Source organism: Canis aureus, unplaced genomic scaffold (genome assembly GCF_053574225.1).
Source record: "Canis aureus isolate CA01 unplaced genomic scaffold, VMU_Caureus_v.1.0 NW_027326412.1_RagTag, whole genome shotgun sequence".
NCBI classification, from domain to species: Eukaryota; Metazoa; Chordata; class Mammalia; order Carnivora; family Canidae; genus Canis; species Canis aureus.
This window is the reverse complement of record NW_027554413.1, coordinates 595,946-623,759: the sequence shown is the minus strand read 5'-3', so window position 1 is coordinate 623,759 and position 27,814 is coordinate 595,946. Positions and strand designations below refer to the sequence as shown.

The following is a 27,814-nucleotide window of genomic DNA, read 5'->3' as shown; positions in this document are numbered from 1 at the left end:
ATGCAAACTTCATGTACAAATATCAATTACTTTCCTATATACCTGTGTTCTATGAAAGAGAGAAGAAAAAGGCTGACAAGTCCACCTTGATGAGAAATGGCTTCTTAAGGGGACTTATGGACAGAAGTGTGTCTTGGGAGGCTGAAAAATTAGTAGATCTCCACAACCCCACCTCCAGTGAGACCTGTTTTGGGGCCCAAGAAGCTGGCGGGTAACTGCTGGAAGCCCACCCAGGAGGAAATGCTTGAAAATCATAATCCTATCTCTAGAGCAGATGAAGGACATTCATGGGTGTACTTAAGGGTGTGACCAGACAAAAAGAAAGAATATGAGAGGGACCTGTGCTCCAGAAGGCTTCAGGCCACAGAGAGCCATCAGCATGGTGGGTCTGCCCAAGATAGCATTGTTCACACTGCCAATGAACAATGCGAATTTGAAATTAAAAACAAAATACCATTTACATTAGTGCCCAATCTAACAAAAAGTGTACAGAATCTCAATTCGTATAAAACTCAGCTGATGAGGAGCCCGGGTGGCTCAGCGGTTTAGCGCCGCCTTCAGCCCAGGATCTGATCCTCGAGACCCAGGATCAAGTCCCACGTCGGGCTCCCTGCTTCTCTCTCTGCCTGTGTCTCTGCCACTCTCTCTCTCTCTCTCTCTGTGCTCTCTGTGTCTCTCATGAATAAATAAATATTTTTAAAAACTCAGTTGAAAGAAATCAAAGATGATCTCCATAAGTAAATTCCATGTTTACGGACAAGAATATATAATATGATCAAGATGTCAATTCTTCCCAACTTGGTTTATATATACAACACAACCCCAACCCAAATCCTAGCAAGTTATCACATATATATGACAAACTCATTCTCAATTTTACATGAATAGGCAAAAAAAAAAAAAAACAGAACAGCTGACACAATATTGAGAAATACAAAGTCAAAGGACTGACACCAACCAATTTCAAGATTTCCTATAAAGCTTCAGTAATAAAGACACAGCAGTATTGGTCAAAGAACAGAAAAACAGGGATCCCTGGGTGGTGCAGCAGTTTAGCGCCTGCCTTTGGCCCAGGGCGCGATCCTGGAGACCCGGGATCAAATCCCACGTCGGGCTCCCGGTGCATGGAGCCTGCTTCTCCCTCTGCCTGTGTCTCTGCCTCTCTCTCTCTGCGTGTGTGTGACTATCATAAATAAATAAAAATTTACAAAAAAAAAAAAGAACAGAAAAACAGATCTGTAGAACATAACAGAGCTCAGAATAAAACCCACACGAATACAATCAACTGGTCTTTGGCAGAGGAGCAAAGACGATTCAGTGAAGAAAGGCCAGTCTTTTCAAATACTGATGCTAGACAACTGGATATTCACATGCAGAAAATCTTTGAATCTAGGCATAGAACTTATCCCTGTTCACAAAAATGAACTCAAATTAGATCACAGAACTAAATATAAAGACAAATCTGCACAATTCCTGGGTGACTTTGAGCATGGCAAGGAGTTTTTCCATGCAACTCCAAAAGCCCAACGTATGAAAGAGAAATTGCAAGGTTGGACATTATTAAAATTAAGAACTTCTGTTCTGTGAAAGAAACCGTTCAGAGAATGAAGAAACAAGCCACAGACTGGAAAAAAAATATTTGCAGAACACGTATCTAATAAACGACACGTATCCACAAAAGACAACTGTTAAAACTCAATGATAAGGGAAAAACACAACTCCCTTAAAAATAGGCAAAAAATGGAAAAGACACTTCTGTAAATCTAAGACTGTTCTAAAAAGAAGTCTACTATTTCAAAGGTATCTAATGAGAAAACTGTCCAAAGAATCCAAAAAGACGTTTCTGCAAAGATGATACAAAAATAGCCAATAAACACACAAAAAGATAATGAACTTCATCAGTCATCAAGGAAACGTAAACCACAGCAACAAGGAGGTATCATGTCCCACCTTCTTCTAGAAAGGTGAGAACAAAAAAGTCAAACAAAAGCAAGTGTTAGCTAAAACAAGTGTTGGTGGGGCACTTCAGCGGCTCAGTTGGTTACACAGCCGACTCTTGATTTTGACTCAAGTCATGATACCAGGGTCGTGTGAGATTGAGCCCCAAATCAGGGTCTGTGTTCACAAGGAGTCAGCTTGAGATTTCCTCTCTGCCCCTCTCCCTCACCACTGCCCACCTCCCTGCTCGCTCTCTTGCTCTCTCTCTCAAATAAATAAAATCTTTTTTTAAAAAATAGGGTTAAAAAAAAATAATAATAAAAAATAAAAAATAAATAAATAAAAAAAATAAAAAATAGGGTTGACAAGCATACAGAAATCAGAAGCCTCACACACTGCTGGTGAGAATACAAAACAGTGGAGCCACCTTGGGAAACTGCTGGTTCTTCTAAGTGTTAAACACAGACTTAGCACTTAACCCAGCAATTCCGCTCCTACATACATGGCCCCCAGAAATGAAAATATGTCCACATAAATACCTGTATGTGAAGGTTCCTTTTTTTTTTTTTTCATTTTGTATTTTTTTTTTTCTCCAGGTGGGGTTTTTAACGGTCACTTTCCCACACTCTGGATAATTTCTGATCCCACCACAAGGAGCCCTTGAATTGGCTAATGTGAGAAACTGGGAATGAAGACCCCTTTTAACTGCCATCTTGCCGAGGGAGTCTCCTTTTTTTTGGAAAAAAAAATCGAAAGGTTATTGCGTGAGCCTGGATGAATCCCACTCTCAACCCTCCACGGTCCGACCCACCCCATCTCACCTCATACCCGTTTTTGGCAGGGAGAAGCAGGAGTACGTGGTCCCGAATTCTCCTCCTTCACCTTGTTAAACACTAGAGGGAAAGCCCGCCATGAATGGCAACGATTCACCTTCAAGCTGCCTCCCTTCATCCAACGTTAAAACCCTTTGCACATAAGGCAACGTGGAAGCTGATGTTTTTACTCACCTCGCTGTTTTAAAGCACCATTATGAAGTCAGGTTGTACAGTAATTAACAGTACCTTTTATATATATCTCATATCTGTCATTTATATATATATACACACACACACACACAAACTGGAAGAGGTAACAGCAGCTTATAGAAATGGATCTTCTTCAAGGTTTCCTGTGTGGTAAGCACCTGAAATACTGCATAAAAGGGTCTTGTGTGATGTGTCTCCCTGCTGCTCATTGGGCTCTGTTCTGCATGACCAGGAATGGTGCTGGCAAGAGAGCTCAGCGGCTGGAAGGAAAGTCTGCTGCTGAGCGTCACTATTTTCCACCCCCTGCTTGTGCTCCTATCTGATCAGGCTAGAGAAGACAACAAAACATACATAGTTAGAAAAAACTCCAATATATAGATTTCTGTAGAATTTCCTTTTTTTTCCCTCCTGTCCTTCCTCTGCAAGGTATTGTTGCTATGTCCTGTTACTGGTTTTTGCTGCAATAAACCCTCTTTGTTTCAATCACAGCAAGAAACAAAAATCCAAACAGAAACCCCTCTGAAAAGAGTAGAAAACAAAAGGTTTTACCTACAAAAAGGGGAGGGGGAGACAGGAGGGACCTTGGTTTTGTTTTTAAAAAGGACTGAAGATTAACATTGAAAAATCAGGAGATGATGTGCAACCCTTTGTGCAAGGCAAAGCCCTCTGGTACTTCCGCCTCTGGTTTTGTTTTAAATTTCCTTTTTCTCTTCTGCGTGCGGATACTTCTCTCCATCTTCATGTTGTCAGTGTTTTGCTGTGTTTTGTGTTTTCTTGTTTAACTTTGTGTCACTACCTCAGTCTGCCCTCATGTCCCTTACACACAAACAAAACATTCCTTCAGCAGAGCGAAGAGGTGGCGGATGACCGGCACGCTCCACGACCGGCCCAGCAGTCTCTGCGTCGCCAAGTGGCTCATGTTGGAGACATCAGTATAGTGGACAGGGAAGCCAAACACCCTTTCCATTTTAGTGCACCGTAAGATGTCCTCTTTCTCATTCATGAAGACGGGGACATGCTGGTCTTTGCCCTGCTTTATGGAGTTCGACCTAGTAGTAATGGTCCTCACTTTGCTGAACTTGGCTATCCAGCCGTGCTCCAGACACTCCTGCAGCTCCAGCTTATCATTCACAGTGGATGCCAATGGCCTCCTGTTCATACCAGGAAGGTTCCCCCAGAAGTAGTGGGCCCTGTGTGCAGCTGACACTTCTTTGGCATTAATCATCATAGGGTTGGACTCGAGAATTCGCGAGATGTCCCTCTTGTCACTAATGCCCATGGCCACCACATTCTCAAAGAGCCGGAAGAAGGGGCGGTCATCGCCCTCCTTGGGCCGCGCATCATGCAGCAGGTGGTAGAACTCAAAGAAGAGCCGGCCAGTGCCCTCGTAGAGTCCTTTATGGGCAGGATTGATGATGGAGAGACCATTGCAAGGACTGCCCCCAATCACCAGATCCAATGGGCCCCACTCCTGGATATGCTTCTGCGTGACGCTGCAGACGTCCCCAACATACATGATCTTCCCCACCGTGATGGAGTCCTTGCACACCTCGGAGGCGATGTAGCAGTCCACCTGAATCCCCAAATCCTTCAGCACCAGAAGCCCTGTAGCAATTCCATCAAATAGAGACAGCACCCGGATGGGCTTCCTCTTCTCAGCTGGGACAGGCAGGTAAACCTTCATAGGGTCAAATTCCTGGTCGTGGCTGTTGGTGAAGAACATCTGGAGCCATGAGGGCCAGTCGTCCCGCTGCCGCAGTAGCCCGTAAGTGCCCTTGTGCCCACACATGTAGCAGTTCCGGGGGTCCTCCTTGATGGCTGCCAGGTGGCCCCCAGCCCCAATAAGAGATCCACACCCTCCACACAAAAACACCTGCAGCAGTTATTGTTCCCACACATGAGCACCTTGCCCCCCACCCCCCACAGCAAATGGTGTGGTAGGACTGGTAGCTGTCATCATCATGGTGATACGTATGCACACTCCAGGAAGCAGTTCTTACAGTTTTGGCACATTTCTCCAACAAAGAGAGGGTGTTCCAGGGTAACGTTGAGGCTCCCACAAGAGATGCAAATGTCCTCGATGTTCTGGCACTTCTGCCGCACTTTGTACACCAGCTGCTCTCTTGTGCGTTCATCAATGATCTTAGGCTTCTCAGTCGTACTCTTTCGGGGCTTTTTGGCTGGGGGGGGTGGTGCATAGGCAGCTGCCTCAGGTTCGACCCACATGTCTGTGTAAACTTCTTTGTAGGGGTTCTTCTCTTCTTTGGGTGGCTTCAGGCCCTTGGGGCCAGAAGGCTGGAACCCTCCGAGAGACCACTCGATCATCTGTTTGTTCTGCACCTCCACGGACTTGGCAGTGTCGCTCTCATCGCTGTCGTGGCACGCTGGGAACAACTTCCCCGCATGGCTACAGGCCACCTGCAGGACTTCATAGATGGCTTTGCGGTACATGGGCTGCTTGTTGTATGTGGCCTGGTGGAAAGCACTGCAGAAGGAGCTCAGCGGCATCAACTTCTCAACACACACCATCAAGAACTTGCCATCTCCAAACCACATGACCCAGCGGGTGCCTTCAGCTCCTCAGCTCCGGCCTGTCATCCACCAAGACACAATGCGGCCTGGCCACCAGGAGAAGCCCCGACGTTTCCCCCACACCAGCTCCCCAGTGCCAAAGCCCCGGCCGTCCTCGTAGGCCAGCTCATCATTGGCTGCTTTGGTGGTGTTCTTGTCCCCAGCATCTGCCCCCACGGGCTCAGGTGTGGTGGCCACAGTGGGGGATGCAGGGTTGGTGGGCTGCTGCATTGCAGGAGGACTGGCCTCCTCCACCTTCTGAGACTAGCCAGACCCCTGGTTTTCTTCCACAGCATTCATTACTGCGATCACCTTGGCTTTTCTTCTCAGCCCATAAGGCCACGTGCAGCCCCTCTATGTAAAGATTCTTAGCAGCATTATTCATCATAGGCAATAGGTAGAAATGACCCAAATGTCCAAAGCTGGATAAAGAGGTTAACAAAGCTGGTATATCCATAAATACTACTGGGCCATAGAAAGGTATGAAGTATTGCTACATATTATCATGTGGATTAAGCTAAGTGACAGGAGCCGATGGCAAACAAATCTACCCACCATATGATTCCATTTACATGAATTGTCCAAAACAGGTAAATAGAAACAGAAAGTAGATTAGTGGTTGCATAGGGCTGGAGTGAGGAAGGGTCAGAGGATGAAGGATTAGCGGTAGACAGCTACATGAGACAGGGGTTTGTTGGGAGGAGATGAAATTATTCTAGAATCGTGGAGGTGGCTGCATCACTTTGTGCGTACACTTCACATCCTTGCACATATACTTGAGATGGGTAAACTGTCTGATATATGTCTCAATAAAGTGGTTACAAAGAGTTACTATCTAAATGTTGATGACACCCCAATCAGAGTTGCGAGATTTCACAAAAGGAAATATAAAAAGACAGCACAGTTCATACGTCCACTAAAAAAATAAATAAATAAATTACTGTTTCTCTTAAGTTCAAATTAAACTGGATGCCTTGTATTTTATCTGGCAACCCGACTCCCAAGTCTATTACCTACAACCTAGAACTTACTAATTATCCTCAAGATCCACGTATCCAACTACACAGTAGGAAGTTCTACTTGGTTAACTGCCAAATAGCAAATGAACATAAAACTAAAATCACCTTTCTTATGAGAAGATATTCAATTATGTCAGAAATGGTAGGTCAGGGCTTGTGCAGGTCTCTGGAGCCCTCTCTCAACCCCCGATGGCCTGGCATCAACAATCTGGTGGTTGGATTAGTGGATGTGGTGTCTAGGAGCTGAGGTTTAACCAACACGGGGGAGGAGTTTCAATATGTTGAGAAACATCACCCTGATGGTGAGGGCAGGCTGAGCATCCAACTCCCTTTCTCAAAACAAAAATCACTTTCCTTCCCTCACCCATGGGTTCATTGCCATTGTCTTGACCTGGAAATCTCCAGGCCCATCCCATCTCTGTAGCAACTAAATTTTACTTCTGAAAAAAAAAAACCAGTCTGATATCATCATTCTGCTGCTTTAACCCTTTCAATATACTGGCTCCTACCATGGTCAAATAAAGTCAAAGCCAATTAAGAAGAGGTCTCTACCTGGGCCCCTGGGTGGCTCAGTTGGTTACACCCCGACTCCTGGTTTGGGCTCAGGTCCTGATCTCAGGGTCGGGACCCCGGATCCTTCACAGGGCTCCACACTCTGTGGGGAGTCTGCTAAAATTTCTCTCTCCATCTCCCTCTGCACATTCTAGCACTTGTGCGCATTCTCGCATACGTGCACATGTGGCTCGCTTTCTCTCTCTTGCTTGTTGACATACTTGAAAGTGAACAGAATGGGTCAAAAGACACACGTGAAGTTTGCGTGTGATAGAGGCTGGGAGTGGGGGGCAGCTAGTAAGAAACATAGAATGGACTAGAGGGGCACAGTAAACATTAAAAGCACATTTTACAGCAATTACAGGAAGATCCTTGTAATAGTACACATGCTACTGTGCCACTTAAATGCTAGCAACATCAATTTGTTTACTCATTGCTTTTCTAAAACCAGGATATCAGTGACTATGCTTCCTCGCCACTTACTAGTCACATTTACTTTGAAAAACCACCAAGCTTAAAACTCAAGAGCTAGTGTAACTAAGACTTTGAAAAAAAATTAGTGTCCTTTTCTTAGTAGAAATAACAACCACCTATCACTACTTTTTGGTCTTTCACGTGCTATAATTTAATACTAAATGCCTGCTTGTATTTGCCTAACCTATGTAACTATCAAAGAAAGAAGATCTTCACTATTGTATTTGAAACTCACAAACCACCTTGTTAACATTATAACATTATAATTTCCATTTTATAGGAAGGAAACAGTGGCCACATTACAACTAAATAGAGACACACATGCATGCATTGTTTTGGGCATGTCTGTTTAATGGTTAAGGGGTGCTGATGAACACAACGATACACAAAGGTACCGTGGCAATTCCATAAAAACTAAATCAAGCACTCTAGTCTTTACATGTATTGTTAGGAAAAATGCCACATCTCAACTTTTTCATTTCTTGAGAGTTGCTACTGCTTGAGGCAGGCAAATTTCAGCCAATTTGATGGAAAAAAATGGACTAAGATTTCTTCTAGCCTGTGAAGCAAAAGCACATTGCAAGTGGCTGATTTTCAAATACTATACATCAGTAACATCCTTCTCTCGTGACAGACAACCATAGCAAATTCACCTGAGTTTGGTTTTGGTGCAGATAGAGCTAAGGCACCACAGGTATCAATTTCCTACAGACTCAGGTAAGACTCACATCTTTTTTTTCAGCATCCGGAGGACAGACCCGGCACTTGCTGCCTCGGGCGACGTGGCCGGAGGCTCTCGAGCTGTCCAGGGACCGTCTGTCCGCCGCTGGCGCTGCCCTAAACACGAGCCGCTTCCGCCTGGGCCCCTGGGCCCTCGCCGCTGCCCCGCGGGAGCCGGACGCCGCCCCCTCCTCAGGCCCCGCAGCTCCTCCAGCCCGCCCGTCTCCGGCACAGCCCGCGCGGCACCCACGTCCCGGGAGTGCAGGGTCCGGGAAGCACCGCCGGCGAGGCACCCAGGCGCCGCGAGGGACGAGGCCGCCGCGCAGCCCGCGACCGGTCGCCCCGGCAGCTCGGCCCCCGCGGCTCGCACCTTCCTCAGCGCTGACATCCTCGGGCGCTCGCGGTTCAGCAGGCGCAGGGCGACATGCTTTGTGGCCCGTCTGTCCGCAGGGTCGGCTGGCCGTCAGTCCGGGGGACCGCGCTCGAGCCCAGTGCACGCTGGGAGCCCCTCGCTGGCGCCTGCGCACTGGGGCCTCACGGGGTAAACAACCCCCACTGAGCCCTGCACCAGGCAGGGGGTTGAGCAGCTCCCCCAAGTGCTAACAACTGAAAATCAGCACAATAGACTCTCCCCCAGAAGACCAGCGAGAAGGACAGGGGAAAAACAAGTTATTGACCAAGCAGCACTGGAAAGTTCCAGGGTAAGACAAGGGACTTGCAGGATACAGAATCAGACGATATTCCCCCTTGTTTTGTTGTTGTTGTTGTTGTTGTTGTTATTTTTTATTTCTGTTTGCTTCCCCCACCCCTTTTTTCTTTCTTTTTTTTCTTTTTCTTCTCTTTTTCTTCCTTTTTTCTTCCTTTTTTCTTTCTTCTTTTTTCTTTTCTTTCCGTCTTTCTCTCCTCTCTTTTTCTCCTTTTCCCAATACAACATGTTTTTGGGCACTCTGCACTGAGCAAAATGACTAGAAGGAAAACCTCACCTCAAAAGAACGAATCAGAAACATCCTCTCTCCCATAGAGTTACAAAATCTGGATTACAATTCAATGTCAGAAAGCCAATTCAGAAGCATTATTATAAAGCTACTGGTGGCTCTAGAAAAAAGCAAAAAGGACTCAAGAGACTTCATGACTGCAGAATTTAGAGCTAATCAGGCAGAAATTAAAAATCAATTGAATGAGACACAATCCAAACTAGAAGTTCTAATGATGAGGGTTAACAAGGTAGAAGAACGAGTGAGTGACATAGAAGACAAGTTGATGGCAAAGAGGGAAATGAGGAAAAAAGAGACAAACAAGTAAAGGACCATGAGGATAGATTAAGGGAAATAAATGACAGCCTGAGGAAGAAAAACCTACGTTTCATTGGGGTTCCAGAGGGCGCCAAATGTGACAGAGGCCCAGAATATGTATTTGAACAAATCATATCTGAAAACTTTGCTAATCAGGGAAGGGAAACAGGCATTCATATCCAGGAAATAGAGAGATTCCACCCCCTGAAATGAATAAAAACTGTTCAACACCTCGACATTTAATGGTGAAGCTTGCAAATTCCAAAGATAAAGAGAAGATCCTTAAAGCAGCAAGAGACAAGAAATCCCTGACTTTTATGGGGAGGAGTATTAGAGTAACTGCAGACCTCTCCACAGAGACCTGGCAAGCCAGAAAGGGCTGGCAGGATATAGTCAGGGTCCTAAATGAGAAACACATGCAACCGAGAATACTTTATCCAGCAAGGATCTCAATCAGAATGGAAGGAGAAAGAAAGAGCTTACAAGACAGGCAGGAACTGAAAGAATATGTGACCTCCAAACCAGCTCTGCAAGAAATTTTAAGGGGGACTCTCAAAATTCCCCTTTAAGAAGAAGTCCACTGGAACAATCCACAAAAACAGGGACTGAATAAGTATCATGATGACACTAAACTCATATCTTTCAATAGTAACTCTGAACGTGAACGGGCTTAATGACCCCATCAAAAGGCGCAGGGTTTCAGACTGGATAAAAAAGCAGGACCCGTCTATTTGCTGTCTACAAGAGACTCATTTTAGACAGAAGGACACCTACAGCCTGAAAATAAAAGGTTGGAGAACCATTTACCATTCGAATGGTCCTCAAAAGAAAGCAGGGGTAGCCATCCTTATATCCGATAAACTAAAACGTACCCCGAAGACCGCAGTGAGAGATGAAGAGGGACACTATATCATAATTAAAGGATCTATCCAACAAGAGGACTTAACAATCCTCAATATATATGCCGCGAATGTGGAGGCTGCCAAATATATCAATCAATTAATAACCAAAGTGAAGACGTACTTAGATAATAATACACTTATACTTTGTGACTTCAATCTAGCGCTTTCTACACTTGATAGTTTCCTAAACACAACATCTCCAAAGAAACGAGAGCTTTAAATGATACACTGGACCAGATGGATTTCACAGATATCTACAGAACTTTACATCCAAACTCAACTGAAAATACATTCTTCTCAAGTGCACATGGAACTTTCTCCAGAATAGACCACATACTGGGTCACAAATTGGATCTGAGCCGATACCCAAAGATTGGGATCGTCCCCTGCATATTCTCAGACCATGATGCCTTGAAATTAGAACTAAATCACAACAAGAAGTTTGGAAAGACTTCAAACACGTGGAGGTTAAGGACCATCCTGCTAAAAGATGAAAGGGTCAACCAGGAAATTAAGGAGAAATTAAAAAGATTCATGGAAACTAATGAGAATGAATATACTACCATTTAAAACCTTTGGGATACACCAAAAGCAGTCCTGAGGGGGAAATACATCACAATACTAGCAGCCATCCAAAAGCTGGAAAGAACTCAAATACAAAAGCTAACCTTACACCTAAAGGACCTAGAGAAAAAAAAAAAAAAAAACAGCAAATAGATCCTACACCCAGCAGAAGAGAGTTAATAAAGATTCGAGCAGAACTCAATGAAATCGAGACCAGAAGAACTGTGGAACAGATCAAACAAAACCAGGAGTTGGTTCTTTGAAAGAATTAATAACATTAATTAATTAGAGGTATTGAATAATATAAATGGTGAAGTAACCTCGTACTTGGAATTTAAAAAATTCTATCAGATGGTAGCGTGGAAAATACAGAAAGGAAAGAACAACTAGAAGGCTATAAAAGTGTAGGTTGAATCCAACAGATTTTGCCTTGGATATTTGGGTGATCATCCTACCTTAATCAGATTTGAAAGGTCTTTGAGACTGATTATTTCTTACCCCTTCTTGAAACATTGTGGGTAGTACATTTCCAAAGAAATTCAAAACATAAATGATAGATAGCATTTTCATGAAGATAAATTTAGAATAATTTTAAATACTGTAACAGAGTCTAGGTAGGAAAACAAAACATGTTAGTTATTTTAGCACAGAAAATTTGACAACACAGAAAATTTTACATGCAGGATTGGTTAAGCACATACTGCCTGTTATTGAGGAGTGGAGAAACCAAAAAGGAACACTGAGGTAACACACATACAGTATATATATATTTACCCTGAGAGCTGAAGTATGGTAGGAAGAGGATGTAGTTATTAGAACCTAATGGCTTAAAGGAGGGGCCCTGCAGAACTGGTGATATAGTACCTGCAAGCGGTGTGATGAAGCTGGTTCTGGCTTGGGTCAGATAACAGAGAACTGGAAACTGGAGCTGTGGCTGCTAGGTGTCTCCTTGTCCTGCCTCTCAGTGTGAATTCCAGTGCCTCCTATGGGCAGAATCTAACAGGAAGCTAGCTGACTAAACAGCATTATTTGCAGTATCCCAGTCCTAGTAGCATCACAGTAGAGAAGGGGGTGGTGTTGAGGCTGAGACAGCAGCTTAGTAAACCTTAATAGTTGTTGTCATCAAACTACTTGTAATGAGTTATTTCCAATAAAGTATATATTCAGGATTTTAGAATGAATCTAATTTCGTGGAAAGTGGCCTTGTTAATTTGCAAAGTAACAAACTCTAAAGTGCCATTTATCATTACAATTTCAATTTGGTAGTTCTTTGCTGATAGTTACAGTGGCAGGCCACTTGGACATTGTTTTGGCTTTTTAAAAAATCATAATTCAGAGAAAACTAATTCTGCTTGTTTTGATTTCTAAGACATGGGCTAAATGTAGTGAAATCAGAAAGAATAAATAATGGGCATGTAAGCTTGATGGACCCAAATCATAAACGGTGTCAGGGGATTTCATTTTATGGGTGGAAGCTGAAGACTGTTACCTGAATGGATTAAGTGTTACGTGTTTTCAGAATCAGGATTTCCCTTTCTATAAATTTCAAGTATAGGTATATAATCTCCGAGTAATGGTCTTTTTCATTATAATGCACCCAGTGCTGTGAGCATAACACCTAAATTATTTATAAATTACAAATTTAATCTTATCTGAGATGTTAGCTTTTGAATCTTTCTGCAGGTTACTGTAAACTCACTTTGTCTTTAAATCACTTTTAATGGAAGTTTTTGAGTAAAAATTTTAAAACATAAAATTAGTTTTTATCTAATATTTTCATAATGAAAGAATAAAATAACAGATGAATAACGTAGGTCAAGACATTATTTTAACCTAGGTTTAAGAAGTTATGGAATAACTTTTTTTTAAAAATAGTTCTTTTTTCTCTTTGAAGTTTTCAGACTTTAAATCCAACTTTGAAAATCAGTAACAATATTATCTAGTTATCTACATAGACATTTGGTTGTATGAATGATTTATATGTATCAAACGTTGATGATGGTCTAGTAGAAGTTAACCTTATTTTTTCAGTATTAGATTAAGATACTCACATGTAGTTCCCTAAGTCCCGTGATGAACATTTATTGTGATTTAACATAGAACCTAGCCTATGATAAACTATTTAGGAAAAACTTTTTTGAATGTCTCTTCCTTCCTAATATAAATCATAATAAGACTTACAGATCACATGTAGCTTGTTATAGATTAGTTATGCATATTTGTGATTTTTAAGACGCCTCCGAATTGCTTCATTTAGAAAAAAAATTATTCACATTTAAAGAGTTAATTGATATCTTCCCTTCTACATATCTACCAATTTTGATTTGCTGGGAAGTTCTTTAAATTCAATCACAGATGACTTTGCATTTATATTCCAGCACCACTTGTTATCCCTTAAATATCTTCTGCATTTTTTGGAGCTTTTCAAATTGAGGCTCTCAAGATCTACTTTCTGTAACCAGTCTTTGCCTGAAGATATTCTACTTAATTTTTTAAAATATATAAATTTATCAGAAAACTCTTAGGCCCCATGAATTTCTTTGTTATAGTAAATGCCTTTCCTTGATGTTGTAGATGTTATTCAGTGAACCATTCCTTATTAACAATTCATCAGTTAATTTCTAGGATTAACTATTTTTTTTTCCATCTTTTCACTTGGGGAAGAAGTAGTAGGATTCTGTATTTTAAGGGAGAGTGCAGAAAGGGATATACACTTTTTTAAGAGGAGAAAAACATGGTTAAAAGACATTTTGAATTGAAGGAGAGCAGATGGGTGCCTCTTTATTTGTTTAGTACATTCTTTCAGAGCAGTCCTTTTCATCCCTTTTGGTCTCAAGACCTCTGTCTCTACAGTCATGAAAACTGAGAGCTGTTGTTTATCTTCTACCAATATTTACCATATTAAAAATTAAAGCTTGATAAATGAGTCACTTGGGTGACTCAATCAAACATCTGCCGTAGGCTCAGGTCAGGATCCTAGGGTCCTGGCATAGAGCTCAATGTCATACTATTCAGTGGGGAGCCTGCTTCTCCCGCCGCTCCTCACCCTTGCCTAAGAGTGCCTGCCATGTCCCCCAACTCAAAATCTTTATTTAAAAAACTTGATAACTATGAAAAATAATTCTAAAATCAGTTGATTGTAAACCCTTTAATGTTAGCTTATGTAATGTTTTTATGAAAAATAATTATAAAATTAAAAAAATAGATCTTGAGTATCTCTTTAATGCCTCTCTTAAGAGGAAACTTCAGATGTGCTCTGCATTCAATCTTCCATGATAACATACTTTTCTACAGCATCTGGGAAAACTCCACTGTTTTTGTGGTAGAATGAGGAAGAAAAAGACCATCATATTAGTGTTATTATGAAAATAGTTTTGATCTTTTGAAATGATTTTGGGGTCCCTCAAGGGTTCCTGGACAACACAAGGAAAACTCCTGCCTTAGTATATCAAGCCTAAGCCAGCAAATTTGAAGTGTTTGCAGACCTTTTTGAAGTTTAGTTCTTCGCTTGTTGGTTTTTTTTTTAATTTTTTAATTTTATTTATTTATTCATGAGACACACGGGGGGGAGGGGCAAAGACACAGGCAGAGGGAGAAGTAAGATCACGCCCTGGACCGAAGGCAGGTGTTAAACCGCTGAGCCACCCAGGGGATCCCTAGTTCTTGGTTTTAGATACTCTTTTTTTTTTTTAATCAAATTTAACAACTTTAAGATCTAATGTTTAATATGGTGATGGTAACTGGTAACACTATATTGTGTAATTGAAATTTGCTGAGATGAAGACTTAAATGTTTTCATAAAATCTGTTAGGTGATGATGTGTTAATGAACCAGATGGGTGGAATCCTTTCACAGTGTCAAATCATCACAGCATACACTAAATATCTTCCAGTTTTGTCAATCATACTTCAATAAGGTTGAAAATACACAATGAAGAAAAGCATTGTAACACCTATTGCACAACAGTATTTAAATATTTCCCATTACTAAAAGGTTTCCCCCCCACAACCTTTTTTTTTTTTTTTGAGTATGGAAGTGGGGTGGAGAAGATAAACTAGAGTTATTAGTATGTTGTTGTAATGCTGTACGCTGAAACACATTTTGTTAAGTAAGACATTAAGTTATACTGAGCTAAGATTTGGTGGGCAGAATCCACACAGTGTCATAGACTCCTATTCTTCAAGGTTCTGGCCTGTAAACTTTTAACTGTCCTGGAGTTAACCTGGGTGTAAATTAACTGTCATTAAATAATATACCATTTACTTGAGCTGGAAAAAAAAATACCCTTTTTTCTTAAAGTGAGACTTTGACAAGGAAAAAAGTATGTTGATATAATTTTTTTTTTTTGATGCATGCTCCTTATCCCCTGCAGAACAGGTAACAATTCACAAAGCCATCGCTTTGAAGAGCAGTGGTGTAGATCACTCTGCCCTGCTCTGATGTCCTCTCATCCACCTGTCTCAAATCTTATCTACCTCTCCAACCAGACTAGTTATCATAATCAATCTCATGTAACCACCTTCCAAGCAACCCAAATCTTCCAGATACATGCATAGAAGTATTCAGTTTGGGGCAGCCCAGGTGGCTCAGCGGTTTAGCGCCACTTTCAGTCCAGGGCCTGATCCTGGAGACCCGGGATCGAGTTCCACGTTGGCTCCCTGCATGGAGCCTGCTTCTCCTTCTGCCTATGTCTCTGCCTCTCTCTCTCTCTCTCTCTCTCATAAGTAAATAAAATCTTTAAAAAAAGTATTCAGTTTGTATAATAATTTAGGTACAGGGAGTAGTAAGTGGTGAAAAAGCTTTTAGAACTTGGCCTTCTGTGATTGGGTTTCTGCAACTTGGTTGTAGCCTACCTTTGGAAACTAGAAGGATTGAGAATTAACTTTCTGTATGAGAGGTTTGGAGGCACAGGGCTGATTGCCAATAGCTTCATTATTTTGAGGCATAATCCCAAGAGCATAAGTGTGACAGAATCTGCAATATTTTTTCATCTCTTAAAATTATTGCAGCATTTTGAGAATTGGTATTGATTTGGTGGCAATAATGGGCATCCTGAAACTTAAGTTTTTATCCTTTTTTCTGTCACCAATTAGTTTTATGGCGTATGGATAACTCTTACGACTATCTCTAGGCTTGTTGCCTACTTGGCAAAATTAAAGCTGAGTCAGCAGGGCATGAAGGTTCATTCTTTTCCTCAAGCTTTAAGATTGTGTCACTGTCCACTGGTGAACCAGAATTGTAGACTACCAACGTATAACATTTCATTAATCTCAAAGCTCCTTTGAGGAAATAGTCCAGAAATTCATCTAGAAGTAACTTGGGATTCTTCCAGATTCCTGGGGCCAGTGCACTTCTTTAAATTTTACACTTTTTAGATCAGTAGCATGGAAATTGGCCCTCCTTTCAGATTTCTCTAATTTCTTTATAATTTTACTATACCTATAAAATACCTAAAGAGAATGTATCTGAGAGTTTTTGAAAGGCTAGTTTTTGTTACAGGGATATGAGTGATGCTGCTGACCTCATATATTATGTGAGACAAGGTTTAGCTTGCCCAATCTCATGGATTTTGAAGGTGAAGCAAATATATGGCTTTTAATTAGCTCTGTGTTTATAGTTTTATTTTTAAATTCTGTGGGTTTTTTTTTTCTTCACTAAGTAACAGTGAATACAGACCAATTGTTCTTGGTTACTAATATATATGAGTATTATTGTGCATGAGTTTAAAATTGATACACCATCATGTCATGAAATCAGTTAAGTATGGGTTTTCTAATCTCCACCCCCCCCCATGTGACAGGATTTCAGCAATTAAAATTATGTAATGGGGAACTTTGGTAATGCTTTTCCAAAGTCAAGATGTTAATTTTGCATTTCTCATTCTGTGCTTAATAAACTAATGTATATGAATCTGTTTTAATTTCGTATTTTACCGGATTTTCCATTGTTATTTTTGAAGGTTTTCATAGACTAAAGTCTCCTAAGAGATATAGATAGATATCTACACACACACACACATAGATAGATAGATATCTACACACACACACACACACACACACAATTACATTTTATATCAGGGTACATTTTTTTTATGGTCTTTTCCCTTATATGTGCTTTGAAAACCATTGACTGTTGAAGTTTCATAATAAGTGGTTAAATAGTATTAATATTTTCTAATTTTTAAAAATGTATTTTTAAGCCTTATGATTCTGCAGATGACTGGTCTGAGCATATTAGCTCTTCTGGGAAAAAATACTACTACAATTGTCGAACCGAAGTTTCACAATGGTTTCCCAAAAGAGTGGCTTGAAAGGTATTTGCTCTTACTCATTAAAAAATACTTATTATTCTTGACTACAGCTTAACATCTTAGAACTTTCTCAGCTTAGGTTTCTTAGTGAAACTCCTCATTCCCCCCTTCAATTGCAATAGTTGGCCCATTATGTTTTCTATAATTTCTCTTTGCTTAAAAAAAAAAAAGAAAGAAAGAAAAAACTTGGATAAGTCACTGTCCACAAGGACCTTGTAAACCATCAGTATATTTAAGATTTTATATCAACCTATATTATCATTTATAATGAACATTTTCATAATTTAAAGTATATTAATGTTTCCTTCATATGTGTAGAATTAATATTGGGGAGTTTTGGTTGTAGGGTTTAATGGTGTTATAAACAATTGCTATAATGCTATCACTGAGAAACATTAATGTTCTGTTAGCTATGTTTCATCTCCCATACCAGTTGATATTATGGCTATGTTCAGTTCTTTTATTTTCCATATAACATTCTGTTGAGCATTTGGTCAGAAGTGTCATATGTAAACTCATTGTACCTGATGTAATTTTTATGAGTTTATCTATGTTTTATTTTTAGAGAACAGAGACAAAAAGAAGCAAACAAGATGGCAGTTAACAGCTTCCCAAAAGATAGGGATTACAGAAGGGAGGTGATGCAAGCAACAGCCACTAGTGGGTTTGCCAGTGGAAGTAAGTATTAATTTTTTTTTTCTTTGAAACAACATGATGTTTAATTCACTCCTATAGTTTGTATGTTTATATCCATATGCATAGCTGTTTACATATGTAAACTAAAATAATGTAAATGTATAGTTTCTTTTATGTTAGATCTGTCTTCCTAACCTCCACCATTTTGTTTCCTGAAAAGGAAAAGAGTTCATGGAGGATTAGTACACGTATGTTATTCTTCACTACTCATACTGGCTATGATGCAGTTGAATTGGTGGAAAACAAAATCTCATATTGTGGATTGACTCTTAAAACAGGAGTTGTTTGGGTTTTTTTTCCCCCCTTTGCTGAATTGTGTCCTGTTAAACTGGACAGTGAAACTTCTTCCAAAACTCATTGAATGTTTGAATCTAACAATTGAATTGTAGCCACACACAGATGGTAACATTAAAGTGTCTCTTGGTGTTTTGTGTTTATCAGTGAGAAACTTTTTTACCTTTTATCTGGGAACTGATTACATCATCATAGATGTGAATAGCATCTCTATACTGTGAGCATACCTTAAAGGTTTTTGAGGTCACATTTTGTCTAAGTGGGACAATATGAGTAATATGCATTTATTTCTTAATTCAAATTAAATTTGAATTTGAAGCTTTTAGTAAAGGTCCTCTATTCCCAGTGGCTTCCTTTTGCCCAGAATAGAATTTAAATGCCACCATAGACTTCTTAGGCTTTTTATTAGATTTTGAAATTTGGAAGAATTTTTAAGATGTGTTCAGGGAATTCTTGGACATCTTCTTCCTGTAACTTACATAGAAGGTTGTATTTGGTCTTAGCAAGACAGTACTGCTTTTTTGATGGGAAAAGTTTTAAGATGAAGCAGATAGTAAAGTAACATAATTCTTCACTGAATTTTTAAGATATGTTCCTTTGAACATTTAATTTTTTTGTACTAGTGAAATTGTATTTAATTCTTACAAAACAATGATTTAGTGTACTGAAGTAAGGAAATTAAAACTATTTTTGAGACAGAAGACTTGGGTCCTGGTTCCATTTTACTTAATATCTTGAATAACTGTTACTTCTTGCAAACAATCAGAAATAAGGTAAAGGTTTTCCTCTCCAGGTTTAAAAAAAAAAAAAAAAAAAACCGCACCCAGCTTGTAGTAGTTCTGTCTGAACAAACTGCAGAAGGATATTGAGAAGATATGGTGGAGGAGTGGCAAATGGTTGTAAAAAAAATAGTCACTTTTTTTTTTTTTTTTTTTAAGATTTTGGGCCAGGCCTCTCACTTAGTGGGTGATAGTTCCCAGAGAGGGAAAAAAAATAGCCTAGTGCGTCAGCTTTATTCTTTCCAAAATACCCTATCATTTTAAGTCTCTTCTCCTCTCTTGAAGTAAATGGAAGTAAATAAAGATCTGATGGAAGTATTGATGAAAGTGAAAGTAGTGTTTTTTTGTCTTTCTAATAAACCATCTTTAAGGAAATAAAATCAGAATTGTGTTTTTAAATTGTGTGCATCTTTTTCTTTCACAAATGAAGGAGTTCCTTCTCTTTTTTCTTTGTAATTTCAAAAGTGAAGCATGTTTGTTACTAAAAAATAAAAAGGGGATTTTTTTAATTTCATGAGCCAAGAACATTTGGGGACATACACTTTTTTCTGCGTGTATATAAATGTGTATTAAAACTACATATGTGTGTGTTTTACATAATGGCATTATATGTTACTATTTTTAACCTTTTTTTGTTCATTAATATTTTGAGGAAATATTTCTGTGTCAGTTTAGAAATCCCTGTGTGTTAAAATTACATGGTTTTCCTTTTTTTTTTTTTTTTTTTTTTTGATGTGCCCTCATTTATAGGTAATCATCTGTGGATACTTGGGTGGTTTTTATCCTTTTCCTACTGTCAGCAGTGCTGTGATGTCTATCTTTGCCCATTACTTCCTTAGTCACATTCCTAAAAGTGCAAATGAGGAGTCAGTAGGTCTCTGTGTGTGTTGAAGTACAGTCATGTGTCTCACTTTTTCAGTTTTAAGTGATAATTAGAAAAAAAAAAACCTTAGCTATATTTCTTTTTATTTTTCCTTAATTGGTCAACTGAGTTATACCTAAGTGTGGTAGTAATGAAGTCATTGAGTCATTTAAGTGCTTAACTTTTTCTGTCCAAAAAGTATTGGCAGAATTTTCCCATGTGTCCAGCACATTGGTGTTCATGTTGGGTAAGACCTAAAGCTTTGCAGTTTGAACTGCTAATACAAGGTATGCGTGTTGGTGGGGGTGGGCAGATTGAAAGATTTTATATGAAAGGAGAAAAAGGTAGAAAATCAATTTATTTTATGCACTACAGCAAATAATGTTATCTAGAACTTGACCTTGAAAACTTTATGGATAAAATTTTTAATTTGGTTTTACTGCTACTAGATTATTTTCATTGTCTTTAATCTGTGCCTTACAGAATTATTGCTCTATACTTAGAGAAACCTTAACTTGGTGTTTCTCAACTGTAGCACCAATGACATTTTGGGTTAGGTGATTCTTTGTTGTGGGTTGCTGTCCTGTGTCTTAGGACATAGAGTACTGTACCTGGCCTCTACATGCTAGATGCCAGTAGCACACCTCCTCTCTTCCAAGTTGTGATAACCAAGAATGTCTCCTTACATTTGCCAAATGTCTTTGTTGTGGAGGCGGTGTGCAAGTAAAGTCACCATGTTAACTGTTTCGTCTAGAGTTGTGAATCATAGAAAGCTGTTGTAGCTACAGCTTCCTTAGTTCCTATAATGCTGCTGCCACTGTAAAGCTTACAAGTGTCTGAAGAAGTATCAACTTTAATTTTCATCTGAATACATTTGCTTGATACTCTTTGACTCTAGTCTTACAGAAGTGAGATTTTTTTCTTGGTGTCCAGGAAATAAAAGTTATTGGTAATCAAGTGACAGGATTGGTGGGAATTGGGTATGGTATTATTTCTGTTTTATTCCTAAACGTTTCTGTTGTAGCAGTATTCTTTTCAGGAAGAAATTGTAGAATAAAATTTAAGTTCCTTGTGCATGCAAATGGATAGTTTACTGATGAGTTAATATCATGCAACAGATGTTTGTATTTTGCTGTGATTAGCTCAATCTGTTCACCTTTTTCTGTTAAGGTTAATATATGTGTAACTTACAACACTGAATTTCATTTATTAAGTCAAAGACTTTGTGTTTTGATATAACTAAAGCTTTTTGGCAGTAGCCAGTACATTCTGTTTAGTATAACATGTAGGAGTTGTACGCTGAAGGTTTGGAAACTGACTTGTAGTTTAAGCATACTTCCTTCTTTGTGCTGTCTTGGTTTCTAGATTCAGAGGAACCATGAATTGGGAAAAAAAAACCTAAAATACTCAATGGGGAGGGCATCTTTTGGTAATATTATTATTACATATGTGCTTGAATCTTAAGATATTTCTCTACTTGAAAGTTGTTTTAAGTTTCAGTTATTGATTAGACTTATAATTTTGGTTAGAGATTTTTTGATAAATTTTATCAAGATTGGAATTTTCCTTATTTTTTTGTGGAAGCAGAAGTATTTCTGAGGTTTAAATGTTTTGTGACCAAATTGGAAGAGGATGTTTTTAATATAACTGGTAATAGCAAGTAGATTTTTCTGACTATGCTGCTGGATGTAGGCCTTCTCTGTTTTCAGATAGCATTATCTATAACTTGAGCTTATTACTAACTTGTATTGTTAGCATTTTCAAAAATATGAACTGATTTAATTACTGATTGCACAGTTCATCATAAATTCAGCCGTCCCATTTAAAGCCCTAGCACAAACTACTTTAGAGACCACTAATTAGCTACTTCAGTATTCAGAAAAATCAGGCTAATAAAGCTAATATTCCTTTGCAGTTGAACCACTGTGGATAATTCAATTATTAGAACCCATGGCCCATATTTTCAAAGAATGGACCATTTGCTTTTTATATTTTTAAAATACTTTAAAATTTTTCATTTGAGTGAAACGTTAAAACTCCATATATGGACTGTTTGTTTGTTTTTTTTTTTCCAGTGTTTTGTTTGAATTGTGGTGTGGTTCTAAAGAATCCCCAAAAGCTCATAGCTCATTTGAAATCTGAGTATAGATTACTTAGAGTTGAGGCTAAATATCCTCTTTCAGTATTTGCTGGTGGTAAAACTGCAGATACTAACTGGGCTTGCAGTTTTATAACAAGATATAAGTATGTTGCTAAATTAGCTGATGTTATAGACAGGATTCTAACGTAATCTTTTTTCTTCCCCCTTCTGTCATTCCAACATCTCTTTTTTCGAACTGTGAACTAAAGTGGAAGACAAGCATTCCAGTGATGCCAGTAGTTTGCTCCCACAGAATATTTTGTCTCAAACAAGCAGACACAATGACAGAGACTACAGACTGCCAAGAGCAGAGACTCACAGTAGTTCTACGCCAGTACAGCACCCCATCAAACCAGTGGTTCATCCAACTGCTACCCCAAGCACTCTTCCTTCTAGTCCATTTACGCTACAGTCTGATCACCAGCCAAAGAAATCATTTGATGCTAATGGAGCATCTACTTTATCAAAACTGCCTACACCCACATCTTCTGTCCCTGCACAGAAAACAGAAAGAAAAGGTATGCCATTATTACTAGATGCTGCACGTTGAACTGTAGATTGAGTTTTTTTTATTATATTACAGTATCTCCATTAGCTTGAATAAGACTCTTAATTATAAATTCTTTTTAAAAGTCTTTTAAATGTTACTGCGTAGATTTAGGTCTAGAGTTAGCCATATTTAGCTTTTTCTTTTAATTTTAATTACTAAGCCTTAGCTGTTTTGCCTTTGACACTTCGAAGTCAAGTGCTTATTAATTTATAAGTTAGTAATGGTTTAAAGTCAAAGGACTGTCCCATCATATTTGTGTAAAAGTAATTTTTGTTTTTTGTGATAATTGTCATGATGGTTTAGTTGAGATATTGTCTCAATTTTCTGTTAATTAAAATTTGATATGAATAGAGACCTTTTAAAACCTGTTATTTCTGCACAACATGCAACTATTGGTTTCAGTTTGTGAATAAGAAAACTGTGTCCTGGGCCAGAGGACAAAGAGTCTTAAAGTCTGAATTAGAACTTAAATCTGAAGGGTAGAAGTTAACTTCAGAACTCCAATTGTGTTTATCCAGCTCAGTGCTGATAACCGTAGCATGTTAAAGGAGAAAAATTGTGGCTACAACTACTCAGGAGATAACATACAACAGAAGCAGAGTGATGAGATAATAAGTTTATTTGCACAGACCACTCACAATTCTAAACTTAACACATTATAATGTGTTTTAAGAAATGAAGGAAATTAAAAGACAATAGGCAAATAAATTATAGGCAGACCCATTAGCAGCCTAATTAGCAGATTAGCATGAGTAAATTCTGAGAAACTTTTAAATGTCCTGTGGGTTTAAGAGATGTTACAGGGAGCTAATGAGTCTTTAAGCTTTTAATCTATGGTTTGATTCATTATTTCACATTGATTTAATTTGCTTACAAAGGGTTCTCATAGATTTCTTTGCTGCTTGTTTTCTTTTATGCATGTTATTTGAATTTCTTCTGTAAGTACTCATTCCATATTTAAACCACGTACTTTGGGCCGCCCGGGTGGCTCAGCGGTTTAGCGCCGCCTTCGACCCAGGGTGTGATCCTGGAGACCCGGGATCGAGTCCCACGTCAGACTCCCAGCATGGAGCCTGTTTCTCCCTCTGCCTGTGTCTCTGCCTCTCTCTCTCTCTCTCTCTCTCTCTCTGTCTCTGATGAATAAATAAAATCTTTAAATAAATAAATAAATAAGCCACGTACTTTTGTCATCTGGTGCTTAATGCATCATAAACAGATCGTCCCAAATGTTGTCAGATTCCCCTAAGATAATTTGTACCAAAATCCATATGTTGAAGTCATATTTACCCTGATGCAGAATTAAATTTGTAAAGAGAATTCTTGAGGGAAATCTGAATTAATGCAGTAATTGTTAATGTGGTAGTACTTTCTAAAGGATGTTAACGGTTTTTCAATTTTTATAATTTTGATTATTTAGTCACAGAAATTCTTTTAAAAATCATTAAATCCTGTGGCCTTTTAAAAGTCTTTATCTTGGGGTGCCTGAGTGACTCAGTTAAATGCCTTTGGTTCAGGTCATGATCCCAGGGTTTTGGGATTGAGCCCTGCAACCCTCTCCCTGCTCAGCAGGGAGCCTGCATGTCCCTGTCCCTCTGCCCCTCCTCCCTACTTGTGCTCTCCCTCTGTCTCTCACACCTTTTTTTTTTTCTCTCATACCTTTTTAAAATCTCAAATAAATAGAATCTTTTTTTTAAAAAAATATCTTTATCTCATTTCTCTCTTGTTAATTTAATTCTTAGCTCTTACCTCCTTTTTGAAATTCTTTCCATCACTGGCTTCTGGAATAATGCTATTTTTCAATATTCTAGTTCTCTTCTTGCCCCCTAAATAACCAGTATTGTTCATCCTTTTACTGTTTTCTTTTTTTCTTGCTCAGTATGTTCTCTTTTGCCAGGCAGTCTTATCTACAAAAGTGACTCCCAAATCTTTATTTCTGACTCCTACCTTTTATCTGCTTTATTTCAATAAGGACTTGTTGTGTCCCAAATGCCTCCCTTTCCCCACAGCTTATTCTCAGATTCTTGGTAAGTAACTACACTGTCCTCCACTGTTTCTTGTTCTTTAGAATTTGTCCTCATCTCTGTCTACTGACCTATCAGCAGATCTTGGATTCCGCCTTCTCTATCCTTTCTCTGGTTGTCGCCACTACTATGGAAACTCCAGGCATCTCTCTTGAAAAAGCCTTCTAATAACTGTTCTGCATCCTTCCATCCACACTATTCACTGACAGTTGTTTCATTATAAAATTTAGATTGGATTGTGTTACTTCTAATACTTTTCCATTATCCACAGGATACGTCCATACTTCTTAGTGCCTGACAGTCTGCTTGCAGCCTGTTATATCCTGGGCATGTTATATCCATTCTTGTTGTGAGCTTTTGCTGAAAAAGGACATGCTCTAACATTCCATCCTGTTGAGCTCTTTAAGAGGCAGCTCCAATGCCCTTGGGTTCTCAGCGTCAGTTATGCTCTCTTAGTCTGTGTTTCCCAAACCTCTCCCTGTTATATTTATTTATTATTATAGCACCTATCATATTGTAATTTTAGTTGACTTAATTAAACTGTTTAGAGTTAGGTATTAATTACATGTTGAACTTGGTTCACCTATACTACCTTCTCCCTCCATGCTTCACCATTCCTGACAAATTTTTAAAATATCATTAAAAAATTTCTTTTAAATATTTATTTATTCATGAGAGAGCGAGAGAGGGTGGGGGGTGCACAGACACAGGCAGAGGGAGAAGCAGGCTCCATGCAGGGAGCCCGACATGGGACTCAATCCGGGGTCTCCAGGACCACGCTCTGGGCTGAATTCTGCGCTAAACCACTGAGCCACCAGGGCTGTCCAAATACCATTAAAAATTAACTGTGTACCAGGCTTGGTGCTAAGTGTTTACTACATATTTTAGTTTATTTTTTAAGACAGTATTGCAAAGATGGTGTATCTTTTAGATAAGAAGAACCTGAACATTGCCACTGTTTAAGTACATGATGTTAGAGGCAGCTTCTCCAAAATTCATGTTATTTCCATAAAACCCTAGGGTAACGAAAGACACAAATCTATATATTTTTTTTTAATTTTTATTTATTTATGATAGTCACAGAAAGAGAGAGAGAGAGAGGCAGAGACACAGTCAGAGGGAGAAGCAGGCTCCATGCACCGGGAGCCTGATGTGGGATTCGATCCCGGGTCTCCAGGATCGCGCCCTGGGCCAAAGGCAGGCGCCAAACCGCTGCGCCACCCAGGGATCCCGACACAAATCTATATTAATTTGAACCCCAGTAATTAAAAATTGGTAACAAATCCTAGATGATTCCATTTTAATACTACAAAGTATATTTGCTAATCACAAACTTTTTCTAAAACTTTTACATATGGTAATTTTAAACTTACAGGAAGAAACTTGGTTACCTTGCAGTTGACTATTGAAATAGGAAAAATTGTATAATTTTCCCAAGTATTCCTTGTGTATAAATGAAGACTACTATTTTCAAACTGTTCATTAGTTGGTCTAAATTTGTGAAGTGTCCATTAATTTGAAATATTTTTTTTCTCTCAGGCACATCCATGTTCTTTAAGTTAAGCCTTTTTATTGACTGTTATCAATATACTGATTTCCTTGTTTGAGTTTTCCTTAACAAATAATTTATATTAAAAGGCTGATGATTGGGTAATATCAGACTTTTGGACTCTTGGTTGTAAGTGCTAATAGTATGGCTAGGCTCTATCTGGGGGTGTCCATGGTAAGATGCTGTGTTAAATAATAGCAAGATCTTTGTCATTATGACCCACTGCTCTATCCCTAGTTCTGGAAAAAATAACAGACCATCAATACTTGTAGATGGATAAGTAACAGAGAATGGTAATGGTGTGTGTGTTAAGGGCTTGGAAAGCACTTGCAGTAGTTCATGGTTTAAGAAATGGATTTGGAGAAAAAGAAAAGTATTATAATTGTTGTAAACCTAAAGATTTAGATCTGTTTAATGCCAGTGTGCCTTTTGAGAAGAAGCAACTAAATTAATTAATTTAAAGGATAAATTCAAAGTCTGTGCTTGCTTGAGAGACAGAGTGTGGAAAATCTGAAGCTCTGGTTTTGTAGGAAACAATCCTGGTGTTAGGTAGGGTGAAACAAGGTCAGGCATCTTCTTTTAGATCTGTATTTGTTGTTAGGATAACATTTGAACATCTCTTGGCATATTACTTTATTGGACAACCATATAACAGAGTGATAGAGACAATGATATACTTAAACACCTAAAACTTGGTTTTTATCAGTTGGTATCCCATTAACCATTCCTCATATATATATATATGTGTATATGTATATATATATTATTTATTTATTATACAGCGCAAGAGAGAGAATATGAACTGGGGGACTAACGGGGAGAGGGAGAAAGAATCTCTAGCAGACTTCCTACAGAGCATAGTGCGGAGCCTGACAAGGAGCTTGAGCCAAAACCAGGAGTTGGAAACTGGAACCTGGATGAGAAGTCATCCAGGAGCCTCTTCAGTCCCCCATAGACTGTTCTAAATTGTATCTAACTCTACCCTTTCTTCCAGATTCATGAAATGACAAAATAGGCAGGAAACCATTGCTTTGGCCAAATAACTGCCAGAGTGAGAGGAGTTTAATGACCTTAATTAATAAGTTTCTTACTTAGTAATTTTAGAGTTATGATTTATTAGCATAAACAAACTTGAAAAGTAAGGCAAAATAACCAAAGAAGCAGACCTATTCATTGAGTAATGCTAATCTGCTGAGGGCTAGTTTGCATCTAAATCCTTAATGTGGTTACTTAATTCCGCACTCAATCTAACAGGAGGGGGGATTAGTCATTAATGTGAGGTGTGAGTCACTTGGAATAAACTTTGCTTTTGTGTCTTGATGGTATGTAGACTGAGTGAAATTTAAATGAACCTGAAGATTTCAGTATGCATTAAGGCAGTACTAGCCTTTTATAAGCTAGTGTAGTAGGTCATTAACTAACTTGAGTGGGCCATGTTCAGCCCTCGCTCCTTTGCTTTACTTTATAATAATTTTTAGGATTACTAAACTCTTCATGAAAATTAGGAAAACTGGTTACAGATGTGTTAGTGACTCAAATTTTTTTTAAGATCTTAA

The 27,814-nt window shown here is 38.9% G+C and overlaps 1 protein-coding gene and 1 pseudogene across 1 annotated transcript in view; one reads left to right on the top strand and one right to left on the bottom strand.

Moving 5' to 3' along the window:
• Positions 1-1,239: 1,239 nt before the first annotated feature.
• On the bottom strand, positions 1,240-6,334 carry LOC144309469 (DNA (cytosine-5)-methyltransferase 3A pseudogene; annotated as a pseudogene).
• Positions 6,335-17,257: 10,923 nt separating this feature from the next.
• Positions 17,258-27,814, top strand: part of LOC144309470 (WW domain-containing adapter protein with coiled-coil-like) — a 28,630-nt gene continuing 18,073 nt past the window's right edge. The window contains exons 1-3 of the mRNA XM_077890554.1: positions 17,258-17,370; positions 17,933-18,045; positions 22,348-22,656. Of these exons, the coding sequence (XP_077746680.1) occupies positions 17,261-17,370; positions 17,933-18,045; positions 22,348-22,656 (532 nt within the window). The 5' untranslated portion in view covers positions 17,258-17,260. The remainder of the gene's footprint in view (positions 17,371-17,932; positions 18,046-22,347; positions 22,657-27,814) is intronic.